Raw genomic sequence first — 24,700 nt, 5'->3', positions numbered from 1 at the left:
TCAGGACCAGCGAGCAAGCTTTTTTCCAATGTAAATAGCGGGTATCTAAGAGTCGCGCGGCTCTTGGATACCCTCTGTTTACCCTAGATACCAGCGTGCACACTGGTATCCAACGTAAACATTGGGTAACTAAGAGCCGCGCGGCTCTTGGATACCCGCTGTTTACGCTAGATACCAGCGTGCGCGCTGGTATCCAATGTAAACTTCAGGTAACTAAGAGCAGCGCGGCTCTTGGATACCCGCTGTTTACCCTAGATACCAGCATGCGCTGGTATCTAGGGTAAACAGCGGATATCCAAGAGCCGCGCGGCTCTTAGTTACCCGATGTTTACGTTGGAAACCAGCATCGCTGGTCTCTCGCTGCCACACGCAGCGATGCGTGCTGGGCAGCGGGAGACCAGCAATCAAAAAATGGCCCAGGCCAATCAAGCACGATCAGCGATACCCGGCAGGGGGGCCGGTCGCTGATCCCCGTCACACACAGCGAGATCGCTGTGGCGTCACAAAATCAGCGATCTCGCTGTGTGTGACAGGGCCCTAAGCATACCCTTTTTTTTCTAACAACAGTCTGGAAAGCAAGGAGACCTGGAGTGTTTGGAGAGAATGTTGCTCCATGCTTGTCCGATGTAGGATTCTCACTGCTCCACAGTTCTGGGTCTTTGCCGGAATTTTTATGGGATAATTTGTTGTCCTAAGTCCTCTATATATTGCTCAGAATTGATAGTGCCTTTCAAGTTATGTAAGCTGCCCATGCCATAGGCACTAATGCAACCCCATACTCTACAGGTTTTAGAACCGTACGCTGATGAGCTGGATGATCCCTTATATTTTATACTCCACAGGACATGGCTTTATGTGGTCAGATGGTTCACAATCTGAAATTCTTTATAGAAACCACAAACAGTTTTTCATTTTGCTTTAGGCTATGTGCCCACGTTGCGTGTTAAAACGCACACCAAAAACCGGACTCCTTCCCAGAAATCGCGCGGTTTTTTCCGCGCGATTTTACCGCGATTATGATTGCGATTTTGCCGCAATTTTCGTGTGCGATATTCAAGCACTTTCCAAGCGATTTGAAGCATCGCTTGGAAAGTGATTGACAGGTTGGTCACACTCGTCAAACATAGTGTTTGACAAGTGTGACCAGGTTTTTACTATTGAGGCCACCTATGCGGCATCAATAGTAAAAGATAGAATGTTAAAATGCTAAAAAAAATAAAGAAAATCGGGGTATATTTACCTTCCGGCGTCCCGCGCTGCCATCCCGGGCCTCAGCGTTCCCAGTAATGCCTTGCGAGACCTGTGATGACGTAGTCTCGCGTTGCTATAGTGATCTCGCGAGACCACGTCATCACTGGACCGTGCCGCAAGGCATTACTGGGAACGCTTAGGCCGGGAATGCAGCGCGGGACGCCGGAAGGTAAATATACCCCGATTTTTTATTATTCTTTTTTTTACAAGGGTATGGTACCCAGGGCCTGGAGGACAGTCTCCTCTCCTCCACACCGTGGGTACCAACCGCACATGAGACACTTAACTTCCCGCATGGTGGGCATAGCCATATGCGGGGAGTAAGCGGTTCTCATGCATTCCTATGGGTGCGGAATCGCGGCAATTCTTTGCGATTCCGCACAAAAGAATGAGCATGCTGCGATTTTTTCCGCGATGCGATTCCGCCGCGGAAAAATGCGCTGCATTAGCACAGCATGTGCGGAATGCCATAGGAATGCATGGGGGGCATTCTGTACACGATTTTTAAACGTTTTCGCTGCGTTTTCGCACCGAAAATCGCGGCAAAAACGCTTAAAAATCGCTACGTGGGCACACAGCCTGAGTCCACTTTAAGGCTATGTGCCCACATTATGTTTTTCAAGCAGTCTTTTCCTGAGCAGAAACGCATACCCTTGCTAGGAAAGACGCATGCGGTTTTTTGTGCGTTTTTTTTACATGATTTTGACGCATTTTTCATGCGTTTTTGCATGCGTTTTTCCCATGCTTTTTTTAAGCGTTTTTTAAGCATTTTTGAGCCCAAGTAAAGTTGTTTTTTAAAAAAAAAGAGGCTACTATGAGGTCATTTCCTTTTCCATCCTCTTTTCCCCATTTTGTTTTCTGGCTGTTTTCAAAGTGCCTCACGTGCAGCAGCAGTGGAGTCTTAGCGAAGATAACTTGCGGATTTTGCTGCTGACTTTATTACTGAATCTTCTACTGCCCCCATACTGATGCCACCCACTGCCGCCATACTGCTGCCAGCCACTGCCCCCATACTGCTGCAAGCTAGTGCCCCCATACTGCTGCCAGCCACTGCCCCCATACTGATGCCAGCCACTGCCTCCATACTGCTGCAAGCTAGTGCGCCCATACTGCTGCCAGCCAGTGCCGCAATACTGCTGCCAGCCACTGCCGCCATACTGCTACCAGCCACTGCCCCCATTCTGCTGCAAGCTAGTGCCCGCATACTACTGCCAGCCACTAAACCCCATACTGTTGCAAGCTAGTGCCCCCATACTGCTGCCAGCCAGTGCCCCCATACTGCTGCAAGCTAGTGCCCCCATACTGCTGCCAGCCACTGCCGCCATACTGCTGCCAGCCAGTGCCGCCATACGGCTGCAAGCTAGTGCCCCCATACTGCTGCCAGCCAGTGCCCCCATACTGCTGCCAGCCACTGCCACTATACTACTGCCAGCCAATTCTTCGAGATGACGGAACGCTCCCAGCCCCAAGACCTTTGCTGTGTTCCACACATCCAGTGCCCTTAGTGATTGTATCGGATGAGGCGTTTCCCTTAAAGTCCAACCTGCTGCACCCATACCAACGAAGGGCACTGTATGACCGGCGGAGGGTTTTTAATCGGCTGAGTCGTGCACGCAGATATGTGGAATGCACCTTCGGGATCATGTGTAGTCAGAGGCGGATCTTTCACACAGCCACTCAGTTGGATACGCAGACCGCTGACACAGTAATTGAGGCATGCTGTGTACTCCACAACTACGCTCGAGAATATGGCACTGACGTAGATGAGGAGTCACAGCTGTCGGAATTAAATGCTGTTGAAAATTTGGGTAAAGGAAGGCTATCCAACTCGGGTGTGCGTGTGCAAGAAACCTTCACTAACTACTTCATGAGTCCTGAAGGTGCCGTGCACTGGCAATACTCCTTTGCTGTGTTGAGCAGCCAAGGACAGCAGAGAAGATCTGAACACTTAACTACAGGCAAGGAAGGTCCATTGTTATATAAAAATGTGAAAAAACAAAAAAAGTTAATAAAAATTAAGTTTGTTTTCAAAATAAAATCTGGTCTCCATTATTTGGTAAAACTTCATGTTGGGGCCCTAGTAGCAGATCCTATTAACACATAGGTAGTGTCAACATCATGACACCCTACTGTAATAATGTCCACCATCCTGGCCCCTTTATGTAACAATGTCTCTCATCCTAAGCCCCTTCAAGTTATAATGTCCCCCATCTTGGGCACCTTCCTGGTCTAATGACCCTCATTGTGATAAAATGTCACACCTTCTGAACCCTTTTTGGTAAAGTATCCCAATTCAATGTCTTCTTCCTGTAATAATGCCCCCCCCCCTCCCATTCTGGGTCAGTTCCTTTTACATCATCCTCCCTAGTCATGGTTGTTTAATGTATGTCTTTTTTTTTAAAGAAATTAAAATCAACACAGATTTTCTTTAGAAATTTTTTTTTACTAAACATTGTTTTCTAAAAAAAAAAAAAAATACATGAAATTACAAACAAATAGCACCCTGTCAACAGGACAAAGTGGGGGGGGGGGGTGGGACGTCCAGACTGGTTGGTGGTGAGACAAGAACATTTATCAGAAACTTTGATAGTCTGGATCATATCCATAGTTGGGATATAAGTCTTGGGATGACATAGAGGAGTTGGGGGAAATATTATGGCCAGAGGTATGTGGTGCTGGTGGTCGGCCATAACCAAATGGTTGGGCAGCGTCAGGCCTGTATGTTGCCGCCTGTCCAAAACGCTGCGATGCAGCTGCTGCTGTTGGTGGTGGAGGCCCACTTTGGGGATTAAAATATTAAGAATCACCGTCATTATAGCTGATGACGGGGGAATTGGGGATGGGACATCAACAGTCATTAACAGTTAATTGACTGCTGACATGAAAACATTCTGCCGATCCCGTGGCATGGATCTTAGGCGGCCGGCTAAAAATGAGCCGAATTTGTCCAGCTCATCTTGCTTCGACGAAGTGTCGAGCATACTGAGAGTTCGACTAGTGAGGTTTTCTAACGCACTAGTCGAAATTTCAGTATTTGGAATCTTTTTGTGTGCCGCCCTTCTCGATGCCACGGGACGGGCAGAAGTAGCCCCCATCCTGGTGGGCCTTGACACGCCACCAGCAGAGCTACAGGCAGCGCCCGAGGCAGGAGCAGCAACACAGGACTCTGATGCCACCTCCACCCCAGATGCCGAAGTGCCCGCTGCATAACTTGTTGGCGTTTCAGATACGATATCTGTGGGCGCCGAGGATGATGGCCTGTCCTCCGATATATACATGTGTACATATATATTTTTTGGGGGGGGATTGGGAGGGGGGTTAAAACTGGGGTATATATACCCCAGTTTTAACCCCCCCTCACAAGAAAAATATATACATATATTTATGTATATACTAGCTGAAGAGCCCAGCGCTGCCCAGGCATAGTAACTAATTGTGGTTAGTTATAACAAATTATAATTATCCTCCATCCCATAGTCCCATGCCCATATACCCATCATACATATCCACCATCCCATAGGCCCGTGCCCATATACCCATCATACATATCCTCCATCCCATAGGCCCGTGCCCATATACCCATCACATATCCTCCATCCCATAGGCCCGTGCCCATATACCCATCATACATATCCTCCATCCCATAGTCGAGTGCCCATATACCCATCACACATCCTCCAACCCATAGTCCCATGCCCATATACCCATCATACATATTCACCATCCCATAGTCGAGTGCCCATATACCCATCACACATCCTTCATCTCATAGTCCCATGCCCATATACCCATCATACATATCCTCCATCCCATAGTCCCGTGCCCATATACCCATCATACATATCTGCCATCCTATAGTCCCGTGGCCATATACCCATCATACATATCCTCCATCCCATAGTCCAGTGACCATATGCCCATCACACATCCTCCATCCCATAGTCCCGTGCCCATATACCCGTCATACATATCCTCCATCCCATAGTCCAGTGCCCATATACCCATCACACATCCTCCATCCCATAGTCAACCATTATGACATCATAATGAGCGGCGGGGCTTGCAACCTATGATGGCCAACATTTAAAAGGAGGCATGCATGAGTGTATGTACACATAATGTCGGATGAAGTATAGAACGGCCATGCGTGATACACCATTCAGATGAACCCCACTGGACTCCCCTGATGAGATAGGACGAAACGCGTCGGGAGAAAGGGGTGTCGCGCCTACTAGTCACGGAGATGGCAATCAATCAAAAAATGCCCCTGCTAATTGGGTGAGATTGTTCCGTGTTGTATATAATACTTTGGTGTCTAGATATTGGTCTCATTATATAAGAGACGGTCTATCTAAGATATTTATGCATACTTGGTGGATTCAGATTTGTTGCTGATATATAAGGAGGATATGCGGGATTATATCTTTTATAGGACACTTGATACATTTCTATCTGATATACTATGTATGTGTCATAGAACCTGCAGCGAACGTAATAACTGAGGTTATGTGGTTCTGTTTTATGTTGTATAGCAGTATTGTACCCTGTAGTATACAGTACTCCTGATGAGGAGAGGGAAACGGGTATGCCATATTTGGGAACATACTGATGGCATGACACCGGTTTCCAATAAAAACGGCCAACGCTATGATATGATAAGTCTAGAGACTATTTTGAGAAATTCTTATGTCTTTTGAAAAGGTTGGTTGTTCTGGACTGATTTAAAATACCCAATGAATATGCTTGATAATTGGGATACTCAGTAACGATGGGCAATACTGGCTTTTTTCATTTATGCGTTCTTCTTTGTTGTGTTTAACGTTACTTGAGCACCTTGCACTTTATTTTTAAAAAATCAATAAAAGGTATATTTTAATTATTCTATCCATTGGCTGGTTAAACAACTATGATGACATCAGCGTCGCCATGGCAACCATTGTGACATCATAATGAGGGGCGGGGCTTGATATGCACACACTGTTTCCCCAGTATGTAGATAGGGGCATTATGACATCATAATGAGGGGCGGGGCTTGACGCGCACACACTTTTTCCCCAGTATGTAGACGGGGCAAAATTGTTTGGTGAATTGGAACGCGCGGGGTTAAAATTTCACCTCACAACATAGCTTAGGACGCTCTCGGGATCCAGACGTGTGACTGTGCCAAATTTTGTGGCTGTAGCTGCGACGGTGCGGATGCCTATCCTGGACACACACACATACATACATACATACATACATACATACATACATACACACTTTGAGCTTTATATATTAGATTTTTTTTGGGAGGGGGGGTTAAAAAAAACACATGTTAATTAATTAAATTTTTAATGAAATAATGACACCAAGTTTTTGACCAAATTTTTATTTTTTAGACAATCACAAAAAAAACACAACAATGTAATTCTGCTCTGCGCAGGCGCCCTGGCTCACCTGAGATGAACTAATTGGCGTGGGAAAAATTCTCCCCACGCTCCTGAGTTCACCTCAGATCAGCCTGGGAGTCCGCGCATGCGCAGACCGCACCGCCCGAGTTCATCTCGAGCAGCGCGAGCTGCCTTTGGGTGAAGTCTGTATACAATGAACCGGGGCGCTTTATGGCCTCGTTCATTGTAACGGCGTCGGTGGTTTAGAGTGGCCACATGTTATGTGCCCGCTCAAAACTGTAGATCTTCGTGGGACACTCGTTTTTTGGGGGATTCTGCGGAGGGTAGGTATGTTTGTGGTTTATTTTATATTTTTTTTTAGGTGGAACATGGTCTTCGGGGAATTAGCTGTGTAGGTGAGTAGGGGTTTTTTATTTTATTTTTATTTTAGGTGGCGACGTCGGTGACAGGTATTTATTATTTTTTTCCACAGGTAACCACTGGCCACCAATGAAAAAAAAATGTTGGACAAATTTTATAATTTAAAAAAAAAAAGTTTGAAAAAAAATTGAATTAAGGGGCCCTAATAAATAATAATAATTTATTTAGAAATATAAGGGGGGGTTATTTTATGGATGGATTCGGGACCAAAAAAAAAGTGTTTTTTTTTTTAACAGCAGGAACAGCTCGATGGGAAATACTGCTCCCATGGTACTGAGTCTGCTGCCACTACAATAGGGGGGAACAGACATAGGCCGATGGGAGTAGTAGTCCTATCGGCCTATGCCAGACAGCACACACACACCGAGACACACACATAGACACACACCGACACTTACCACACTGATGAGGAGGCCCACATCCAGGTCCATCCTGCGATACCATTCCATGCTGGCAGCCATGATCCAGGAAGACAGGAATTATGGGATTTTTTCTCGTCTTCCTGGATTATGGGATGCTCATGGGATGGAATTATGGGATGGCCTGATGTCACTTCCTTTTGTGTGCGTTTTGAGACGCTTGAAAAACTGCAAATGTTTGTTTCATTCGCGATTTTCAAGCATTTCGATACAACTCTATGTAGGCGGAATCGCATGCTATTCCGCAAATTAATGAACATGCTGCGACTTTTAACGCTTAGCGATACTGCAGCGGTAAAAATCGCACCATTGGCACAACATGTGCGTTTTCAATTACTAATCCATTGAATGCTTTTCTTAAGCGTTTCCGCAGCAGAATCGCACGTTTAAAATCTCCGCGGAAACGCTTAAAAAACACTACGTGGTCACACAGCCTAAATGGGCTTTGGGTCAGAGAAGATGGCAGTGTTTCTGGATTGTGTTGATATTTGGGCTCTTTGCAGTTTGCATGATAGAGCTTTAACTTGCATTTGTGGATTACACGGCAACCTTTGTTCAGGGAATTATTTCTGGAAGTATTCCTGAGCCCATGCAATGATTTACACAACCGACCTGGGGGACCAGTCATCCAACACTGACCGTCAGCCTTGTCCCTTGTGCACATTGATTTCTCCAGAATCTTTTTATGATATTATGTACTGTAGATGGTGGGATATTCACGTTTTGGCAATTTTACATTGAGGAACAGTATTATGAAATTGTTCCACAATTTTTGGGGCAGCACGGTGGCTCAGTGGTTAGCACATGTCCTGGGTTCGAGTCCCACCAAGGACAACATCTGCAAGGAGTTTGTATGTTCTCCCCGTGTTTGCGTGGGTTTCCTCCGGGCACTCCGGTTTCCTCCCACACACCAAAAAACATACTGATAGGGAATTTAGATTGTGAGCCCCATCAGGGACAGTGATGAAAATATGTGCAAACTGTAAAGCACTGCGGAATATGTTAGCGCTATATAAAAATAAAGTATTATTATTATTTATAGATGCTGTTGTTTACAGGCTGATGAACCTGTGACCATCTTTGCTTCTGAGAGACTCTGCCTCTCCAACATCCTCTTTTTTTTATACAAAGTCATTTAGGATTTAAAATTGACTCTCCTGTTATTTTTCACTAGTACCACAAGGCACTTTTAGTAGGAAAAAAACATTGTTAAAAACCTTTGTATTTTATGGTCAGCAGTCAATATGGTTTCCTTTAATGAAATCGAATTTAGATTTAGAAAGCACAATTGAAATCTAAGCAGAATAAAGTATCACTCAGATTGTAGATTCTGCACTTATATTCATCTTTTATTTTGTTTCTGATGTAGAAAAAAATCCTTGGAATATTAAGGCTATGTTCACACGTTGCTCTTTTGCTGCGTTTTTCTTTTCTGCAGGTAAAACCTGCTCGAAACTGCTGCAAAAAAGCAGGGTTTGCTGTATTTTTTGCTGTATATTTGCTGCATTTTTGTTGTCTCTTGTGCATGCTGATAAACTTTAGTCCCCCCAAAAAAATCCTGATACAACTTCCTTAAAGTTTTTGCACCAAAAATGCAGTAAAATTTGATACTTATGATGCGCAGAAAAAAACGCTGAAAGAAGTGACATGCTGCAGCAAAAAAATGCAGCAAAAATCGCAAAGTGCGAACATAGCCTTAAGGAAAATGCATTGTAATATTGCAGTATATGAAAACGTATTTATGGGTCCAAAAAAAATAAACCAATATTTAGGGGGAAGGGACATTCCTTTTATGGGCACCATTGTTATTAAACATGTGCCATGTTTTCTATGGCAATATTCCATCTATCTTGTAAGAGTGCGTTATATAAAGGCAGAGTTGCCCCAAGAGATTGCGATCAGTTGTGTGCATGGAAGTGTGGAATGTGACCTATTTTACTATCTTTGCTCAGCAGTGGCTTATACACTGATTACATATAGCCTCCCATATAGGGGACATTCCTAATCCTGGCACATTGACATATTGTCTTCCTTAGGTTTCCTTCTTGAATATTTTTAAGAACAACCACAGAAATGTCTTAAAATATTGGAAAGTTTGCAACCCTAGCAGTAAGTGTAGTCTAAATGTTGTGCTTGATAACAGAGGGGAAAGGTTGACTCGCTGCGCTGTGTAGTAATGAAACTTTAATTTGCTGTGGGAATTATCTGGAAGATAAATACTACAAGGGCAACCACTGAAGAATCAACTTTTACTTACATTCTTTTGGGGATTTTTGACCCTTAGGAACCTACCAACATCAACACATAATTTCTGACATTATTACATGCTTTTTCCTTAACCCCTTCCACCCGAGCCTGTTTTCACCTTCCTGACCAAGCCAAATTTTACAATTCTGACCGGTGTCCCTTTATGAAGTAATAATTCTGGAACGCTTCAACGGATCCCGCTGATTCTGAGAATGTTTTCTAATAAGATATTGCATTTTGTGACGTTGGTAAAATTGGTTCAGTATGACTTTAATTTCTTTGTTAAAATATTGGAAATTTGGCAACAATTTTGAAAATGTTGCAATTTTCAAACTTTTAATTTTTATGCCCTTAAATCAAAGCGTTCTGTCACACAAGCAACCAGTGAATAAATAACATTTCCCACATGTCTACATTACATCAGCACAATTTTCTAAACATAATTTTTTTTTTCTATTAGGCAATTATGAGGGTTAAAAGTTGACTAGCAATTTCTAATTTTTCCAACAAAATTTCCTAAACCATTTTTTTAGGGGCCACATCACATTTGAAGTGAGTTTAAGGGGCCTATATGACATAAAATACCCAAAAGTGACACAATTCTAAAAACTGCAGCCTTGAAGGTGTTCAAGACCAAATTCAAGAAGTTTATTAACCCTTCAGGTGCTTCACAGAAATTAATGAAATGTGGAAGGAAAAAATGAACATTTAACTTTTTTCACTAAAATTTGACTTTATCTTTGCAAGGGTAACAGGAAAAATAGACCCCAAAATTTGTTATGCAATTTCTCCTCAGTATATGTGGAGGAAAACTATTATTTGGGGGCACAAAAGGGCTCGGAAGGGAAAGAGCGCCATTTGACTTTTTGAATGCAAAATTTGATGGAATCATTAGTGGACGCCATGTCGCTTTGTAGAGCCCCTAATGTGTCTAACGAATTGAAATCCCCCACAAGTGAACCCATTTTAGAAACTAGATCCCTCAAGGGACTTATCTAGATGTGTGGTGAGTACCTTAAAACCCCAGGTGCTACATAGAAGTTTATAACTTTGAGCGGTAAAAATGAAAAGCAAAATCAAATTTTCCCCAAAAGAAATGTTTTTTTAGCCCCATTTTTTTTTATTTTCACAAGGGTATCAAGAGAAAATGGACTGCAAAATTTGTTGTGCAATTTCTCCAGAGTACGCAAATACCCTATATGTGGGAAAACTACTGTTTGGGCGCACGACAGGGCTCAGAAAGAGTGACGTTTTGGAACACAGATTTTAATAGAATGTTCTGCGGGTGTCGTGTCGCGTTTGGAAAGCCTTTGATGTAGTAGTCACCAGTACGTTGTAGTGACCAGCTCATGCTTCTGGAGACACGCACCTATAAATTAGGAATCTAAATGTGGTATAGGCACACTGAGGCTCAAAAGGGAAGGGGGGACTTGGAAGTGCAGAATTTGCTGAATTTCTTTTGGGGGGCAAGGAGCTATAGCGCTTTTCCAGAGCCTTTGTACTGCCAGTAGCGTGGAAGCCCTCTATATTTCCGTTAACAGATGACAGAGATGAGCAGAGATTTGCTTTGTTTGTGAATTGAGTTGAAGCTTTTGTTGGGAATTTTTTGCATAACATTTGGGATCAGATTTATCCACCACTCTATGCTGAGCACTTACATTGGGATTTACATCTAAGTGGCCGAGTGACGTGATTCAGATGAAACCCCCAAAGGATCCATTCACTATAATGCGGCCGCAGAGTTGCTCTGGGCTCCGTCTGACCTGTGTTCAGCTTTGTCCTTTTTTACAGAGGTGCAAAAGCTGTGGTGGACTGCGCTTTTATACACTCCTAAAAAGACGGACATCGCTGGATCATAAGCTGGCAGATGGTGTCCACAGTGCCTCTATCTGCTTCATTATAGGGAATCTTACGCCGGGGGTTCTGTCGGAATCACATATTTCAGAGATTTACACTGAAACCCCAGTGTAAGCTCAGGATAAATGTGAGCAAAGCCTTACTATGATCTTTGGGAGGCAGAAAGAACAAATCAACAGTCGGTGAAAAATTGGTTTTATTTATTTTTTTATATCGCTCTTTGTGCAGCGTAAGTGATTAAATGACTTTATTCTTTGGGTCGGTGCGATTACTGCAATACCAGATTTACATCTGTTTTTTATGTCTGGCTGCTGTCAAGCTCAAAACACTTTTTTATTTAAAAAAAACAAACAAGTTTTTGCATTGCCATATTTTGATGGCTAGAATTTTTCCATATTTCGGCCAACAGTCAAGTGAGGGCTTGTTTTTTTGCGGGACGAGATGACGTTTTTATTGGTACCATTTTCGGGCACATCACTTTTTTGATCGCTTTCTATTTTGATATTTGGGAGGCAGATTCAACAAAACCAAGAAATTTTGGAATTGTCTTTATTTTTTTTTTGGCTGTTCCGTGGGTAGTAAAATTGATAAATTGATAAGTTTTAATGTTTGGGTCAGTATGATTACAGCGATACCGCATTTATATTTTTTTTATGTTTTGACGCTTTCACACAATACGAACTATTTTATAGAAAAAATTATTATTTTTGCATCGCTTTATTCTGAGAGCTATAGCTATTTTTCTGCTGATGGAGCTGTATGGAGACTTGTCTTTTGTGGAGCAAGATGATATTTTCAAAGATATGATTTTTATTTACATTTGTCTTTTTGATCGCTTTTTATTCCACTTTTTGTTCGGCGGTATGATGATAAAGTATCTTTTTTTTGCGTTTTTTTTTATATGTTATTTTTTTTAACAGTGTTCACTGAAGGTGTTAACTAGTCGGGTCGTTCCAGACATGGCAATACAAAATAATATACAATTTTTTTTTTTTTAACATAAATAAATGTATTTATTGGATTAATATTTTTTCTTTTTTTTTTTCTCTTTATTGAGTGATTTTTATTAACCTTTTTACATTGTCCCAGAATGTGACCATCGACTTCCCACTGACAGATCGCTGATCTAATACCCTGCAATGCTTCTGCACTACAGAGCATTAGATCAGCATCTGACATGCAGGGAGGAGGCAGGTCAGGTCGTGCTTTGAGCATGAGCTGACAGACCACCGTCCCTGGTTGATCCCACAGCCATCTTTGGGAGCACAGAGGGAGCTCCCTCCCTCTGCGATGCCCTGCGATGTCGCGGTCATTGTTGACAGCGGTATCACATTGGTTAAACACCCGCCATCGGTGCTAACATATAGAGCTGACACCTGCATTTGATCATGGTACCATATATATACATTTCTCTTTGCGGGCAGTTTGTACATAGCGCATGTCAGTAAGTGGTTATGTCACTTGATATTCATGCTACCCAAACCACAGGCAACTTTAATCCGAGCCTGTCTGCACGATTGTCGGAGCGTTTCAGAGAAACTATAGTTCGAGCATAAGGCCGGGAATCATAGCCAGAGATTAAACTAGTCCTACACCCCATCCGTCTTCTCCGAGAGATACTCCAGTTGATTGACAGGTTTCTCCCTCTACAGGAGAGACCTGTTTATCAGCTGGAGCTATGCTGGGAGAAGTTGGACTGGGTGTAGTCTTGTCTCCCGCTATGGTCCCTGGCCAGATCTTCTGACTATATTTTCATGGATGCCTGAGGAAGCCTACATTGCTCCTGGCTTGGCATAGCTGGCTTTTATTTACAATGTCTGTGTATTTCCCTACAAAATTAGGCATTTAATTTAAAGCTCAAATTTGTATAAAAGAAATGTTTTCTTATTACTGTGCATAATAAATGTTTCCAGGTACTGCTTCCTTTCATACAGTCATCTAGGTTAAATGAGACGTTAGCTCATGCAAATGGAAAGCATCCATCTTCTGTCTTCTTTGCCTTTTGGTTCATTATGCATGCATTTTTCTTCAGTGACCAAGGAGGGAGATTGATTAGTGCTACAGACAATAGGTTTATAGAGGGGAATCTACTGATTTGCATTTTCCGCCCTCTGCAATTTGACACTAAGCATTGATTGACAGATAGACTATGAATAGTTATACAGCCATAACAGAGGTAGCTATATGTATTCATTCACTTCTTTCCTATTAGTTTTTAATAAAAAAAAGTCTTGATATTTACTATGAATAGTTATACAGCCATAACAGAGGTAGCTATATGTATTCCTTCACTTCTTTCCTATTAGTTTTTAATAAAAAAAAGTCTTGATATTTACTCTCTATAACCCACAAGTAGTATGGAGTCCTGGACATTAATTATACAAGGCCAGCCCTAGAGGAGAATGTAGGCATAACATTTTTATAGCATGGTCTCTGACGTTTCAACAAACTTTGAATAATTCAGTAGTACAAGTGAATGTGAGAAATGTTGTAATACAATGGATAGAAAAAGTCTACACACCCATGTTAAAGTACCAGTTTTTTGTCATAGAAAAAAAATTAGACCAAGAAGAATCATTTTAGAACATTTTGCAACTTTAATGTCATAATTTGTACAAATCCATTGAGAAATAAACAAATCTTTTCCGGTGGAAACATAAAAATAAAGAGCTAAAATAATATGACTGCATAAATATGCACAACTTTAAACTAATACTTTGAATGATGTCACAAATTCATAGGTTACTTCAACAGTCTTTTTGGGTAGTAGTCTGTCAGCATTGCTAATCTAGAATTGGCACTCTTTGCCTATCTTCCATTCAGTACCTCCAAATCTGTCTGATTACAAAGGAGTCGCAAGTGTACAGCCCAGTTCGGGTCACTCACAGATTTTCAATTGGATTCAGGTCTGGGCTCTGACTGGGCCATTCCAAAACTTTTTTTTTTGTTGAGTTGGAGGTATGCTTAGGGTTGTCATGCTGAGAGGTGAAATTCAACTTCAGCTTTTTCCAGAGGCCTCAAGGTTAGGATGCAAAAGTGAATATTTCTAACTGTTCACCATTCCCTCCACCTTGACTAAAACCCCATTTTCAGCTTCCAAAAAAACCTCAAAAGCATAATGCTACCTCCACCTTGCTTAACTGTGGGTAGGGTGTTCTTTTGGTGATGAGCAGTGTTGACTTTGCGCCAAACATAACATTTCGAATAATGGCCAAAATATTTAGACTTGATCTCATCAGACCACAAAACATTTTCCTATATGGTTTTGGCAGACTTTTTTTTAGATTGGCAAAAGATAGCTGGGCTGGGATGTTTTTCTTTGTAAGAATTGGCTTCCACCTTGCCACCTTAGCCCACAGGCCAGACATGTGAAAAATACAGGAGATTGTTGTCACATGCAGTACACAAGTGCTTTCCGGAAATTCCTGCAGTTCCTTTAATGTTGCTGTAGGCCTCTTAGAAGCCTCAGTAACCAATTTTCTTCGTCTTTTCATATATTTTGAGGGATGCTCAATTTTTGGTAATATCACTGTTGTACAAAATTTAAGCCACTTCTTGATGACAGTCCTCACAGTGTTCCATGATATATCTAATGCCTTGGGTTTTTTTTTTACCCTTCTCCTGACTGTTTGCTGGGCTGTAAGCTGTTTATAGATTATGACTTTTGTTGAAAAAATGCAACTGAAGGTACTGTCACACTAAGCGATATCGCTAGCAATATCGCTATAACTTGTGACGTTATAGCGTATTGCTAGCGATATCACTGTGTCTGATACTTACCTACGACCGGCTCCCCCGCTGGTTATCGCTGATCGCGCGAGAACGTCCAGGACTGTTTCTCGTCGTCAGCTTCCTGTGGAGAGACGAGCGTGGACGCGGGCGGGAGGACGCAGGATCGCCTGGTGTGACAGGTAAGTAGCGACCCCCGTCCCCAGCGATGTCGCTGGTGAGATCTGCCTGTGTGACAGCTCACTAGCGACCACTTAGCGATGCACCAGCGATCCTGACCGCATCATATCGCTGGTCGGGATCGCTGGTACATCGCTAAGTGTGACAGTACCTTAAGAATATGTCAGGAAATTCCTACTAGAACAACTAAGCTTTGTATTGAGTTCAATAGAATGCAATACTGAACTGACAACATTCTGATTAACATGAGTTTAAATGTGATTGACTAATTCTGAACACAAAAGATCTCCAATTATAAGAAGGTGATCAAACTTATGTAACCAAATTTATTTCAGTTTTTTTCCTCAAAGGATATGTACATATTATGGGTGACATTGAGGCTATATTCCCACGACGATCTTTAGTTGAGTTTTTGAATTTGCAGATTTTTTTTCTTCTTTGTTATTTTTTTAGTGCTGTTTTTACAAGTGTTTTTGACTCTGTGGTTTTTGTCTCTTTTTGTCATGCCTTAAAGGGGTTGTCCTGGCAAAAACAATAAGTCTGCAGTCACTCTATGTGACTGCAGACTTTTGAACCCCCCCCACAGTGCATGCACAGGGATTCACCAGTTTCAGACTAGTATGGAGCGAAGTTGCGCCCTTTAGTCGGACAGGCCCACTGGCCGTCCACATCACTAGACGGGACGCTGCCTCGCTGGATAAAAGTGTATAGAGCAAGGCCGCACCCACTGGCCGGGAGGATGTATAACTCATACATACCCGCATCGGAAACCATCGAATCCCAGCAGCGCACACTGCGTGCGCTGGGGTATTCATGAGTCTGCAGTCACATGAACAACCCCTTTAAATAAAGCTGTTTTGTTTTTTATACTTCCTGGTATTTGGCTTTGACAAAGCTTTATTGATACAGTAATATGCAGATTGCTTGCATTTTTATTGTGTTTCAAATGTGGAAATGCACTGAAACATGCATGCATTTTTTTAAAATGTTAAAACCAATATCCACATATTTATATCCACTGTATATCTTATCGGACACATTTACATATTTCCCCACTTATGAGCCACTTCTTCTGCTCCCACTTGCCTCAAAAACTTTTCTCTCTGAAAAATTGCTAAAAATCAATTTTGACAAAACGAAGATGGATTGTTAGTCCACTGAGGAATCACATTATAGTTGCCAAATTAAATGTATAAATATATAGGGTGTGTAGGAGCAGGGAGGAACAGAGAGAGATGCATAAAGACACTCAGATATTGCTGCAGTACCTATTTACTGCTTCTATTAAGTGTTTTATCTTGGGCTCAGCTGGATTCATAGCTCAGAAGTGATGTGTAGTGTCCACCATGCTGCTTCTGAGGCTAAGGTACATAGAGACCAGGAGCAGGTTATCTCTTGAACCTATGTGTATTGTGTGTGGGTGATATAATAGCAACTAGTCTCTACCCTCCAGCTCAGAGACAACTGAAAATTATAAGTGGAGCATGCACCAAGGGAAAACTGGTGATAAATGCAAAATACAAGTCACGTAATGAGCAGAAACAGTGCATATATATACATATTTCTAAAAAGACACCTGAAACAACTTACATGGCAAATATAATTTGAAACATTTAATTTATTGAAAGACATTTTTGACTAGGGAGTCTGTGTATTTACATTAAAATCATTAAATCTTTAACCCCTTTATGACCGCCCACCTCAAAGCCACGACATGTCATCTGTTTTCAACACCTGACATGTGCCTGCAATAGACGCGAGCGGAGTCTCAATCTGCCCGCGCCTATTAACTAGTTAAATCCCGCTGTCAAACGCTGACAGTGGGCTTTAACTAGAGCTTACATCCGCGCGGCCAAAAATGAGCACATCGCCGACCCCTGTCAAGTGATCGGGGGTCAGCGATGCGTTGCCATAACAACCTGAGGTCTCATAGAGACCTCTATGGTTTTTGATGCGGCATTGCTATGAGCACCACCCTGTGGTCGGCGCTCATAGCAATGCTGTAATTCTACTACATATAGGTGATCTGCTCATCGCCTATATGTATCAGAGCCGATCAAGTAGTGGATGCCAAAATTAAAAAAAAAAAAAAAAAAAAAAAAAGTTTTTAAAAAATATGAAAGAAAATAAAATTTTTTTTAAATCACCCGCCTTTTGCCCCATTCAAAATAAAGCAATAAAAACAATCACACATAATAGGTAACGTCGCTTTCAGAATCTCCCGATCTATCAATGAAAAAAAGGATTAACCTGATCGCTAAATGATGTAGCGGGAAAAAAATTTGAAATGCCAGAATTACGTTTTTTTGGTTGCCGCGACATTGTATTAAAATGCAATAACAGGCGATCAAAAGATCGTATCTGCACAAAGGTGGTATCATTAGAAACGTCAACTCAGCACGCAAAGAATAAGCCCTCACCCAACCCAAGATCATGAAAATTGAAGACGCTACGGGTCTTGGAATATGGCACAATTTTTTTTTTTTTTTTTTTTTTTTTAGCAAAGTTTAATTTTCTTTCACCACTTAGATAAAAAAGAACCTAGACATGTTTGGTGTCTATGAAGTCGTAATGACCTGGAGAATCATAATGGCAGATCAATTATAGCATTTAGTGAACCTAGCAAAAAAGCCAAACAAAAAACAAGTGTGAGATTCCACTTTCTTTTTTGCAATTTCACCGCACTTGGAATTTTTTTCCCATTTTCGAGTACACGACATGGTAAAACCAATGGTGAAGTTCAAAAGTACAACTCGTCCCGCAAAAAATAAGCCCTCACATGGCCATATTGACGGAAAAATAAAAAACGAAAATGCAAAACTGAAAAAAGATCTGGGGGTTAAAATAAATTAAATTTGAAATGACATATTTCCTTGTTAGTCTACATACCTGGCATATTACTCCTTTTCCCTATGAAAGAGAAATGTTTCAGCCTCCTAACTATACATTGTATATTTCTATGTGTCGCATGTCTGCAGACCATACGAGAGGTCTCGAAGAAGTGTGATTTTAGGTTATGACTGGTTTTAGTAACTGCGGGATCACACTTAATTCCAGAGGAAACGTCTAGTTGCGAAGCAAAGTAAGATGAATGGTGTGTGATTCCAGCTTGCTGTATAATCATTGAATGGCGATTCTATAGGAATAGATTACCATTATATACAAACCTCACTTCTCTGCGAGATTTCATTCTAAAAGGTAAGGTGTAAATTATGCATACACATATTTATTACTGCAGGAAGGAGCTCTGGAGCATTAACCCTTTCTAAGAGCCTAGTGCCAGAGGCAGTGTGAAGCCTGGGCTGGTGCTGGATCTTGCAGAATCTGCATGTCTATATGAGAAATGTAGTTGGCAGAATTAAACGCTGCACCACCTCTGAGCACTGCGCCAAATCAAAGTGTTGCAGGTGGCATAGGCAGACAGCAAGGCTTATAATAATAGGGATATAACCGTGAGGTTTTTATAGATCATGAAATGAAATAGTTCAGTAAATTGTTAAAGCTTCACGCTAGAATTTTTTACATTTTTTTTCCTCTGGAGTGGTGCCTCTAATCTAAGATCCCTGACTGATCCTACGCTTATACTTAGCCGACACCATCTTTATCTTCTATTGCCACCGCTCCAGTCTATCTCCAGCAGTTTGTGACCTGCCGGATTGCTCCAGTGTTTGCTGGGCGAGCCGGAGGTCACTTTTCAATTTAAGGCTATGAGATCCTTGTTTTCACTCTCATAGACTTGCATTGAGAGCATGTGATGTAACTTCTAACTTTTGACCATTGAGAAGTTGCAGTCACAAGATGGCGCTGATGGACCGAAATGGCGGCAATAAAAGGTAAAGACACCAGAGGATGTGTATAAGACTGGGGGTAGGGACCATAGTTTAGTTGTACCACTCCAATGCTGAAAAAAATTCTCAAGTGGTGCTTTAACAAGGATACGTTGTAACAAAACAAACACTCGTGGACTAAACTGCCTGTGTTTCTGGGCAGCGCCTTTATTCTCTTCCTGGTGTGTGATCTAACATTATGTTACACACCAGGTGCATGTGTATGGAGCCGGCTCAGGATCTGATCCTGCTACACAAGCCGCAAGTACTGGCTTCGATAATGAACAATCATCTGCCTCTAACAGCAGCGTCCAGAGCTAGTTCTGATCAGTCAACTTTAAACTCCTACAGTTGTGGCCAAAAGTATTGACACCCCTGCAATTCTGTCAGATAATACTCAGTTTCTTCCTGAAAATGATTGCAAACACAAATTCTTTGGTATTATTATCTTCGTTTAATTTGTCTTAAATGAAAAAACACAAAAGAGAATGAAGCAAAAAGCAAAACATTGATCATTTCACACAAAACTCCAAAAATGGGCCAGACAAAAGTATTGGCACCCTCAGCCTAATACTTGGTTGCACAACCTTTAGCCAAAATAACTGCGACCAACCGCTTCCGGTAACCATCAATGAGTTTCTTACAATGCTCTGCTGGAATTTCAGACCATTCTTCTTTGGCAAACTGCTCCAGGTCCCTGATATTTGAAGGGTGCCTTTTCCAAACTGCCATTTTTAAATCTCTCCACAGGTGTTCTATGGGATTCAGGTCTGGACTCATTGCTGGCCACCTTAGAAGTCTCCAGTGCTTTCTCTCAAACCGTTTTCTAGTGCTTTTTGAAGTGTGTTTTGGGTCATTGTCCTGCTGGAAGACCCATGACCTCTGAGGGAGACCCATCTTTCTCACACTGGGCCCTACATTATGCTGCAAAATTTGTTGGTAGACTTCAGACTTCATAATGCCATGCACACGGTCAAGCAGTCCAGTGCCAGAGGCAGCAAAGCAACCCCAAAACATCAGGGAACCTCCGCCATGTTTGACTGTAGGGACCGTGTTCTTTTCTTTGAATGCCTCTTTTTTGCTCCTGTAAACTCTATGTTGATGCCTTTGCCCAAAAAGCTCTGCCTTTGTCTCATCTGACCAGAGAACATTCTTCCAAAACGTTTTAGGCTTTTTCAGGTAAGTTTTGGCAAGCTCCAGCCTGGCTTTTTTATGTCTCGGGGTAAGAAGTGGGGTCTTCCTGGGTCTCCTGCCATACAATCCCTTTTCATTCAGATGCCGACGGATAGTAAGGGTTGACACTGTTGTACCCTTGGACTGCAGGGCAGCTTGAACTTGTTTGGATGTTAGTCGAGGTTCTTTATCCAACATCCGCACAATCTTGCGTTGAAGTCTCTTGTCAATTTTTCTTTTCTGTCCACATCTAGGGAGGTTAGCCACAGTGCCATGGGCTTTAAACTTCTTGATGACACTACGCACGGTAGACACAGGAACATTCAGGTCTTTGGAGATGGACTTGTAGCCTTGAGATTGCTCATGCTTCCTCACAATTTGGTTTCTCAAGTCCTCAGACAGTTCTTGGGTCTTCTTTCTTTTCTCCATGCTCAATGTGGTACACACAAGGACACAGGACAGAGGTTGAGTCAACTTTAATCCATGTCAACTGGCTGCAAGTGTGATTTAGTTATTGCCAACACCTGTTAGGTGCCACAGGTAAGTTACAGGTGCTGTTAATTACACAAATTAGAGAAGCATCACATGATTTTTCAAACAATGCCAATACTTTTGTCCACCCTCTTTTTTATGTTTGGTGTGGAATTATATCCAATTTGGCTTTAGGACAATTCTTTTTGTGTTTTTTCATTTAAGACAAATTAAATGAAGATAATAATACCAAAGAATTTGTGTTTGCAATAATTTTCAGGAAGAAACTGAGTATTATCTGACAGAATTGCAGGGGTGTCAATACTTTTGGCCACAACTCTAAATTATGACAGGGCTATTTAAGTGCCATGGTCCATGACATGTGCCACTTTGGATGCCAATTTTCCCTTGCTTGCAGCAAAATCCCACCACTTTGTCTCCTATGGAACTTGGGTACCAAGGATTACCAAGCTAGCAATCATCTTCACTATATACTTCACTGTTGCAGTGTATAGAACGAGCATTCAACATATTGATGACTGGATGAAGTCCTCTACCGGATGAAGAAATAAAGTCAAATATTATTATAAACGTTTGAACCATTCGCTCTTCTCAATTTAAAAATAAAGAAGTAAAAATATAGACATATTTTGCATTGCCTCGTACGTAAAAGTCTGATCTATCAAAGTAAAATTTTAATTAACTCTTTCGGTAATTGCTAGAAATAGAAAAAAAAAATTGTATCTCCAGAACTTGCTTTTTTTTCCAGTCACTGCACCTCATAAAAATAATTCAATAAAAATATATCACAAAACAAGCCCTCACGTGGCTATATAGACCTATGTTAAAGGGAAACAAAAGTGAAAAAGCAAAAAAAAATTACTTTTGATGCCCAAAAGTAGTGTTGATGCCCCTACTTTTTCAACAATATTTGGGGTTCTGGCAGCCAAGCCAGGACTTATGAGAAAGTGGTGACATATCCTAGCGATATTCCACTCCTTTAGGTCAAAGCTGTGAGTGATGAGGTTAAGAGAAATGTTCTATTTCTTATCTACAACACCAGGAGGGGAAATAAAAGTAAAAATCTGGTATAGGTCCAGAAATATTTGGAATGTGACAAAAGTTTTGGCATTTTAGCTGTTTACCAAAACATATTCAACATACAGTTATAGAATCAATTTGGGCTTAAAGTGCAGACTCTCAGCGTTAATTTGAGGGGGTTCACATCCTAATTCTAGTAGGGTTAGGAATTACAGCTCTTTAATATATAGCTCTTTTTTAAAGGGAACAAAGGTAAATATTTTCCGGATTTCCTTAGTATTGCACAGGTATCACAGGTATCACCTGTCCAATACTGTGGAAATCCTGAAAGCATGATTAGTTGGTGGGCCTTGAGGACTGGAGTTGGGGAACAATGTTTATAGTCTATTCTGTTTCACACTGGTAGGAGGTCATTTATGCTTCTACCATCTTTACTGTTTCGTATCAGACACATGTCACAGTTTATAGATTTCTGATTGCTATTAATTTATGGTAATGAAGAATGTGCTTTAGACCAGTGTCTTGTTCATGAGCCAATGATTAGTTTGCAACATGTTACAGAACAATAGGCCATTATTTACAAGGTAAAATCAATGGAGGATACATGGCGCTAGGATGTCTTGGCTTCTTGCACTACTGCTAGGTCAGTCTTACTTTCTATTCTATAGTTTGCTTTTATTGGAGGTTACTGGTTCTTATTATTTTTGCATATAAATATATGTACCGGTATGTCTTTAATATGTAGTAACGACATTGATTTTTTTCTAATAAAAGCCATCTTTCACATACAAATTTCTGCATTACAAAGTAGTGTTTTTACCGAGATATTACACAAATAAATAGTGTCGAGACTCTTGCGTGTGTCTGGAAAGTAGCTGATCTCAAGCTGAGTAGGAGATAATTGGCTCTGAACTGGAAGGTTACAGCTGCTGAGCGTTCTACCGTGGATCACACCACGCTTTTTATGTGTGCTCCAGCTAGAGGACACCCATGCTTTAATCTAGCCAGAGTATAATATAATCAAAATATGCATCTACAAAGGTTTATTGACTCGGATGACCTCCTGTCTTGATAGAGAAGAAGCTGGAAAAGATGTATCACTGCCGTACAGAGGAATAAAGCATCTTCCATTTAGAGAAAGCAAAGTCAGACAACATAATTAAGGCCTTCAGTAAATTGTAATCATAAAACTGACTGCTTACCCTTCATGGTCTCCCACCCACTCACATTGACATTATGTGTTGCTTATTAGTGTGTGAACGTCGGAAACTCTGCTCTCTCTCTTTTTTTTTTTTGTGCAGTGCTTTTCCTTTCCTATATTATCATTTTCTGAAGACCTGATATATAGGATGGTATACTATGGGACTGTGTCATTTATCACATCTGAAAACCACATTTGTCTCATATATTCTTTCATTAATGCAAATCAGGTTGTGTGAAAACCTTTCTGAGATTCCCGTTTAATGATATCCATCATTTTCCTTTTAACAGAAGAGTTCAAGGGCTCAACAATAGTTGAACTAATGAAGAAAGAAGGCACCACACTAGGGCTTACAGTGTCAGGTGGAATTGACAAGGATGGGAAGCCAAGAGTGTCAAACCTGCGTCAAGGAGGAATCGCTGCTAGGTAATCTCATATTCACTCCAGCCCAAAGACGTAGAAAGTCACAATGTGGTAGCTGCGCAGAACAGATGGTTCATTTACTGTATTGCTTCTACAGTAGGAGGCTACTACTGAGGTATCAGCATGTCTTATCGACCCAGATAATTATTACTGTGGCCTTACTGTGTATGCTTTCTGCTAAACATAAGTTTTCCAAAAAGACAATCAAGTGCATTGAATTAAGGATGTATATCTGTTTATGGTAACTTTTGCATATCCATAATTAATCTTTGGATGGCCATTTACATTTCAATGGGACCAGCCGACCATAAAAATGTATATTGTGGTATCTACATTTTCGACTGACATCAGATGACTGTATAAAGAAGGGTCGGGCATATTGCATTTCAACATGTATGATCATTGTGTATTTACGGGAGAGAAGGTGTCTTCCAATGTCAATGTCTATTGAGAGCACATGCAAGCATGGCCCAGCTAAGCATGCATGAGTAAGGGGTGGTGGAAGTATGGTGTGTGGTCAGTTTCCATTTTCTTTTAGTTGTCATTAAGGTACATAAAACAGACTTATAAACCTTATTCTGGTTACCATTGATGTGTCCAGATACCTATCTATATCTATACATCTGGACATAACAAGAATTAAAGTATCCTTGTATCCACTAGTAACTGTTATGAATGAGTCACCGAGGAGGAAAAACAAAAACAAGCTAAGCCACAGAAAACCAGAGATGATGGTAACTAAGCGGATTGCAGACCCCTGATCCTATCCACACAACTAGCAGTAGCCGTGGAGCGTACCTACGATGATCCTAGACGCCTCGTCACAGCCGGAGAACTAAATAAGCCTAAAGCAAGAAAAGGGGAAATCTAAACTGCCCCAGAGCAGACCCCAAAGCAATAGACTGCCCCAAAAATGTATTGTCGGTGAGACAAGATGAAAACACAAACACAGATAGAAAAATAGGCTGAGCAAACGATGGGGCCCACACTAACTAGAAAGCAAAGGAAAGATGCTGTCTGCAATCATGCACAAAATCCTGCCAAAAAATGTCCAACACTTTCTGATAACAA

The 24,700-nt window shown here is 41.4% G+C and overlaps 1 protein-coding gene across 16 annotated transcripts in view; it reads left to right on the top strand.

Moving 5' to 3' along the window:
- GRIP1 (glutamate receptor interacting protein 1) overlaps nucleotides 1–24,700 on the top strand; it is a 919,857-nt gene that overhangs the window by 672,030 nt on the left and 223,127 nt on the right. For all 16 annotated transcript variants that reach the window (XM_073555470.1, XM_073555465.1, XM_073555472.1 and 13 more), the window contains exon 3: nucleotides 23,497–23,632. In XM_073555470.1, the coding sequence (XP_073411571.1) occupies nucleotides 23,497–23,632 (136 nt within the window). The remainder of the gene's footprint in view (nucleotides 1–23,496; nucleotides 23,633–24,700) is intronic.

Source organism: Dendrobates tinctorius, unplaced genomic scaffold, assembly GCF_039654945.1.
Source record: "Dendrobates tinctorius isolate UK_male_01 unplaced genomic scaffold, ASM3965494v1 ptg000224l, whole genome shotgun sequence".
NCBI lineage: Eukaryota > Metazoa > Chordata > Amphibia > Anura > Dendrobatidae > Dendrobates > Dendrobates tinctorius.
This window is presented reverse-complemented; position numbering and strand designations above follow the sequence as displayed.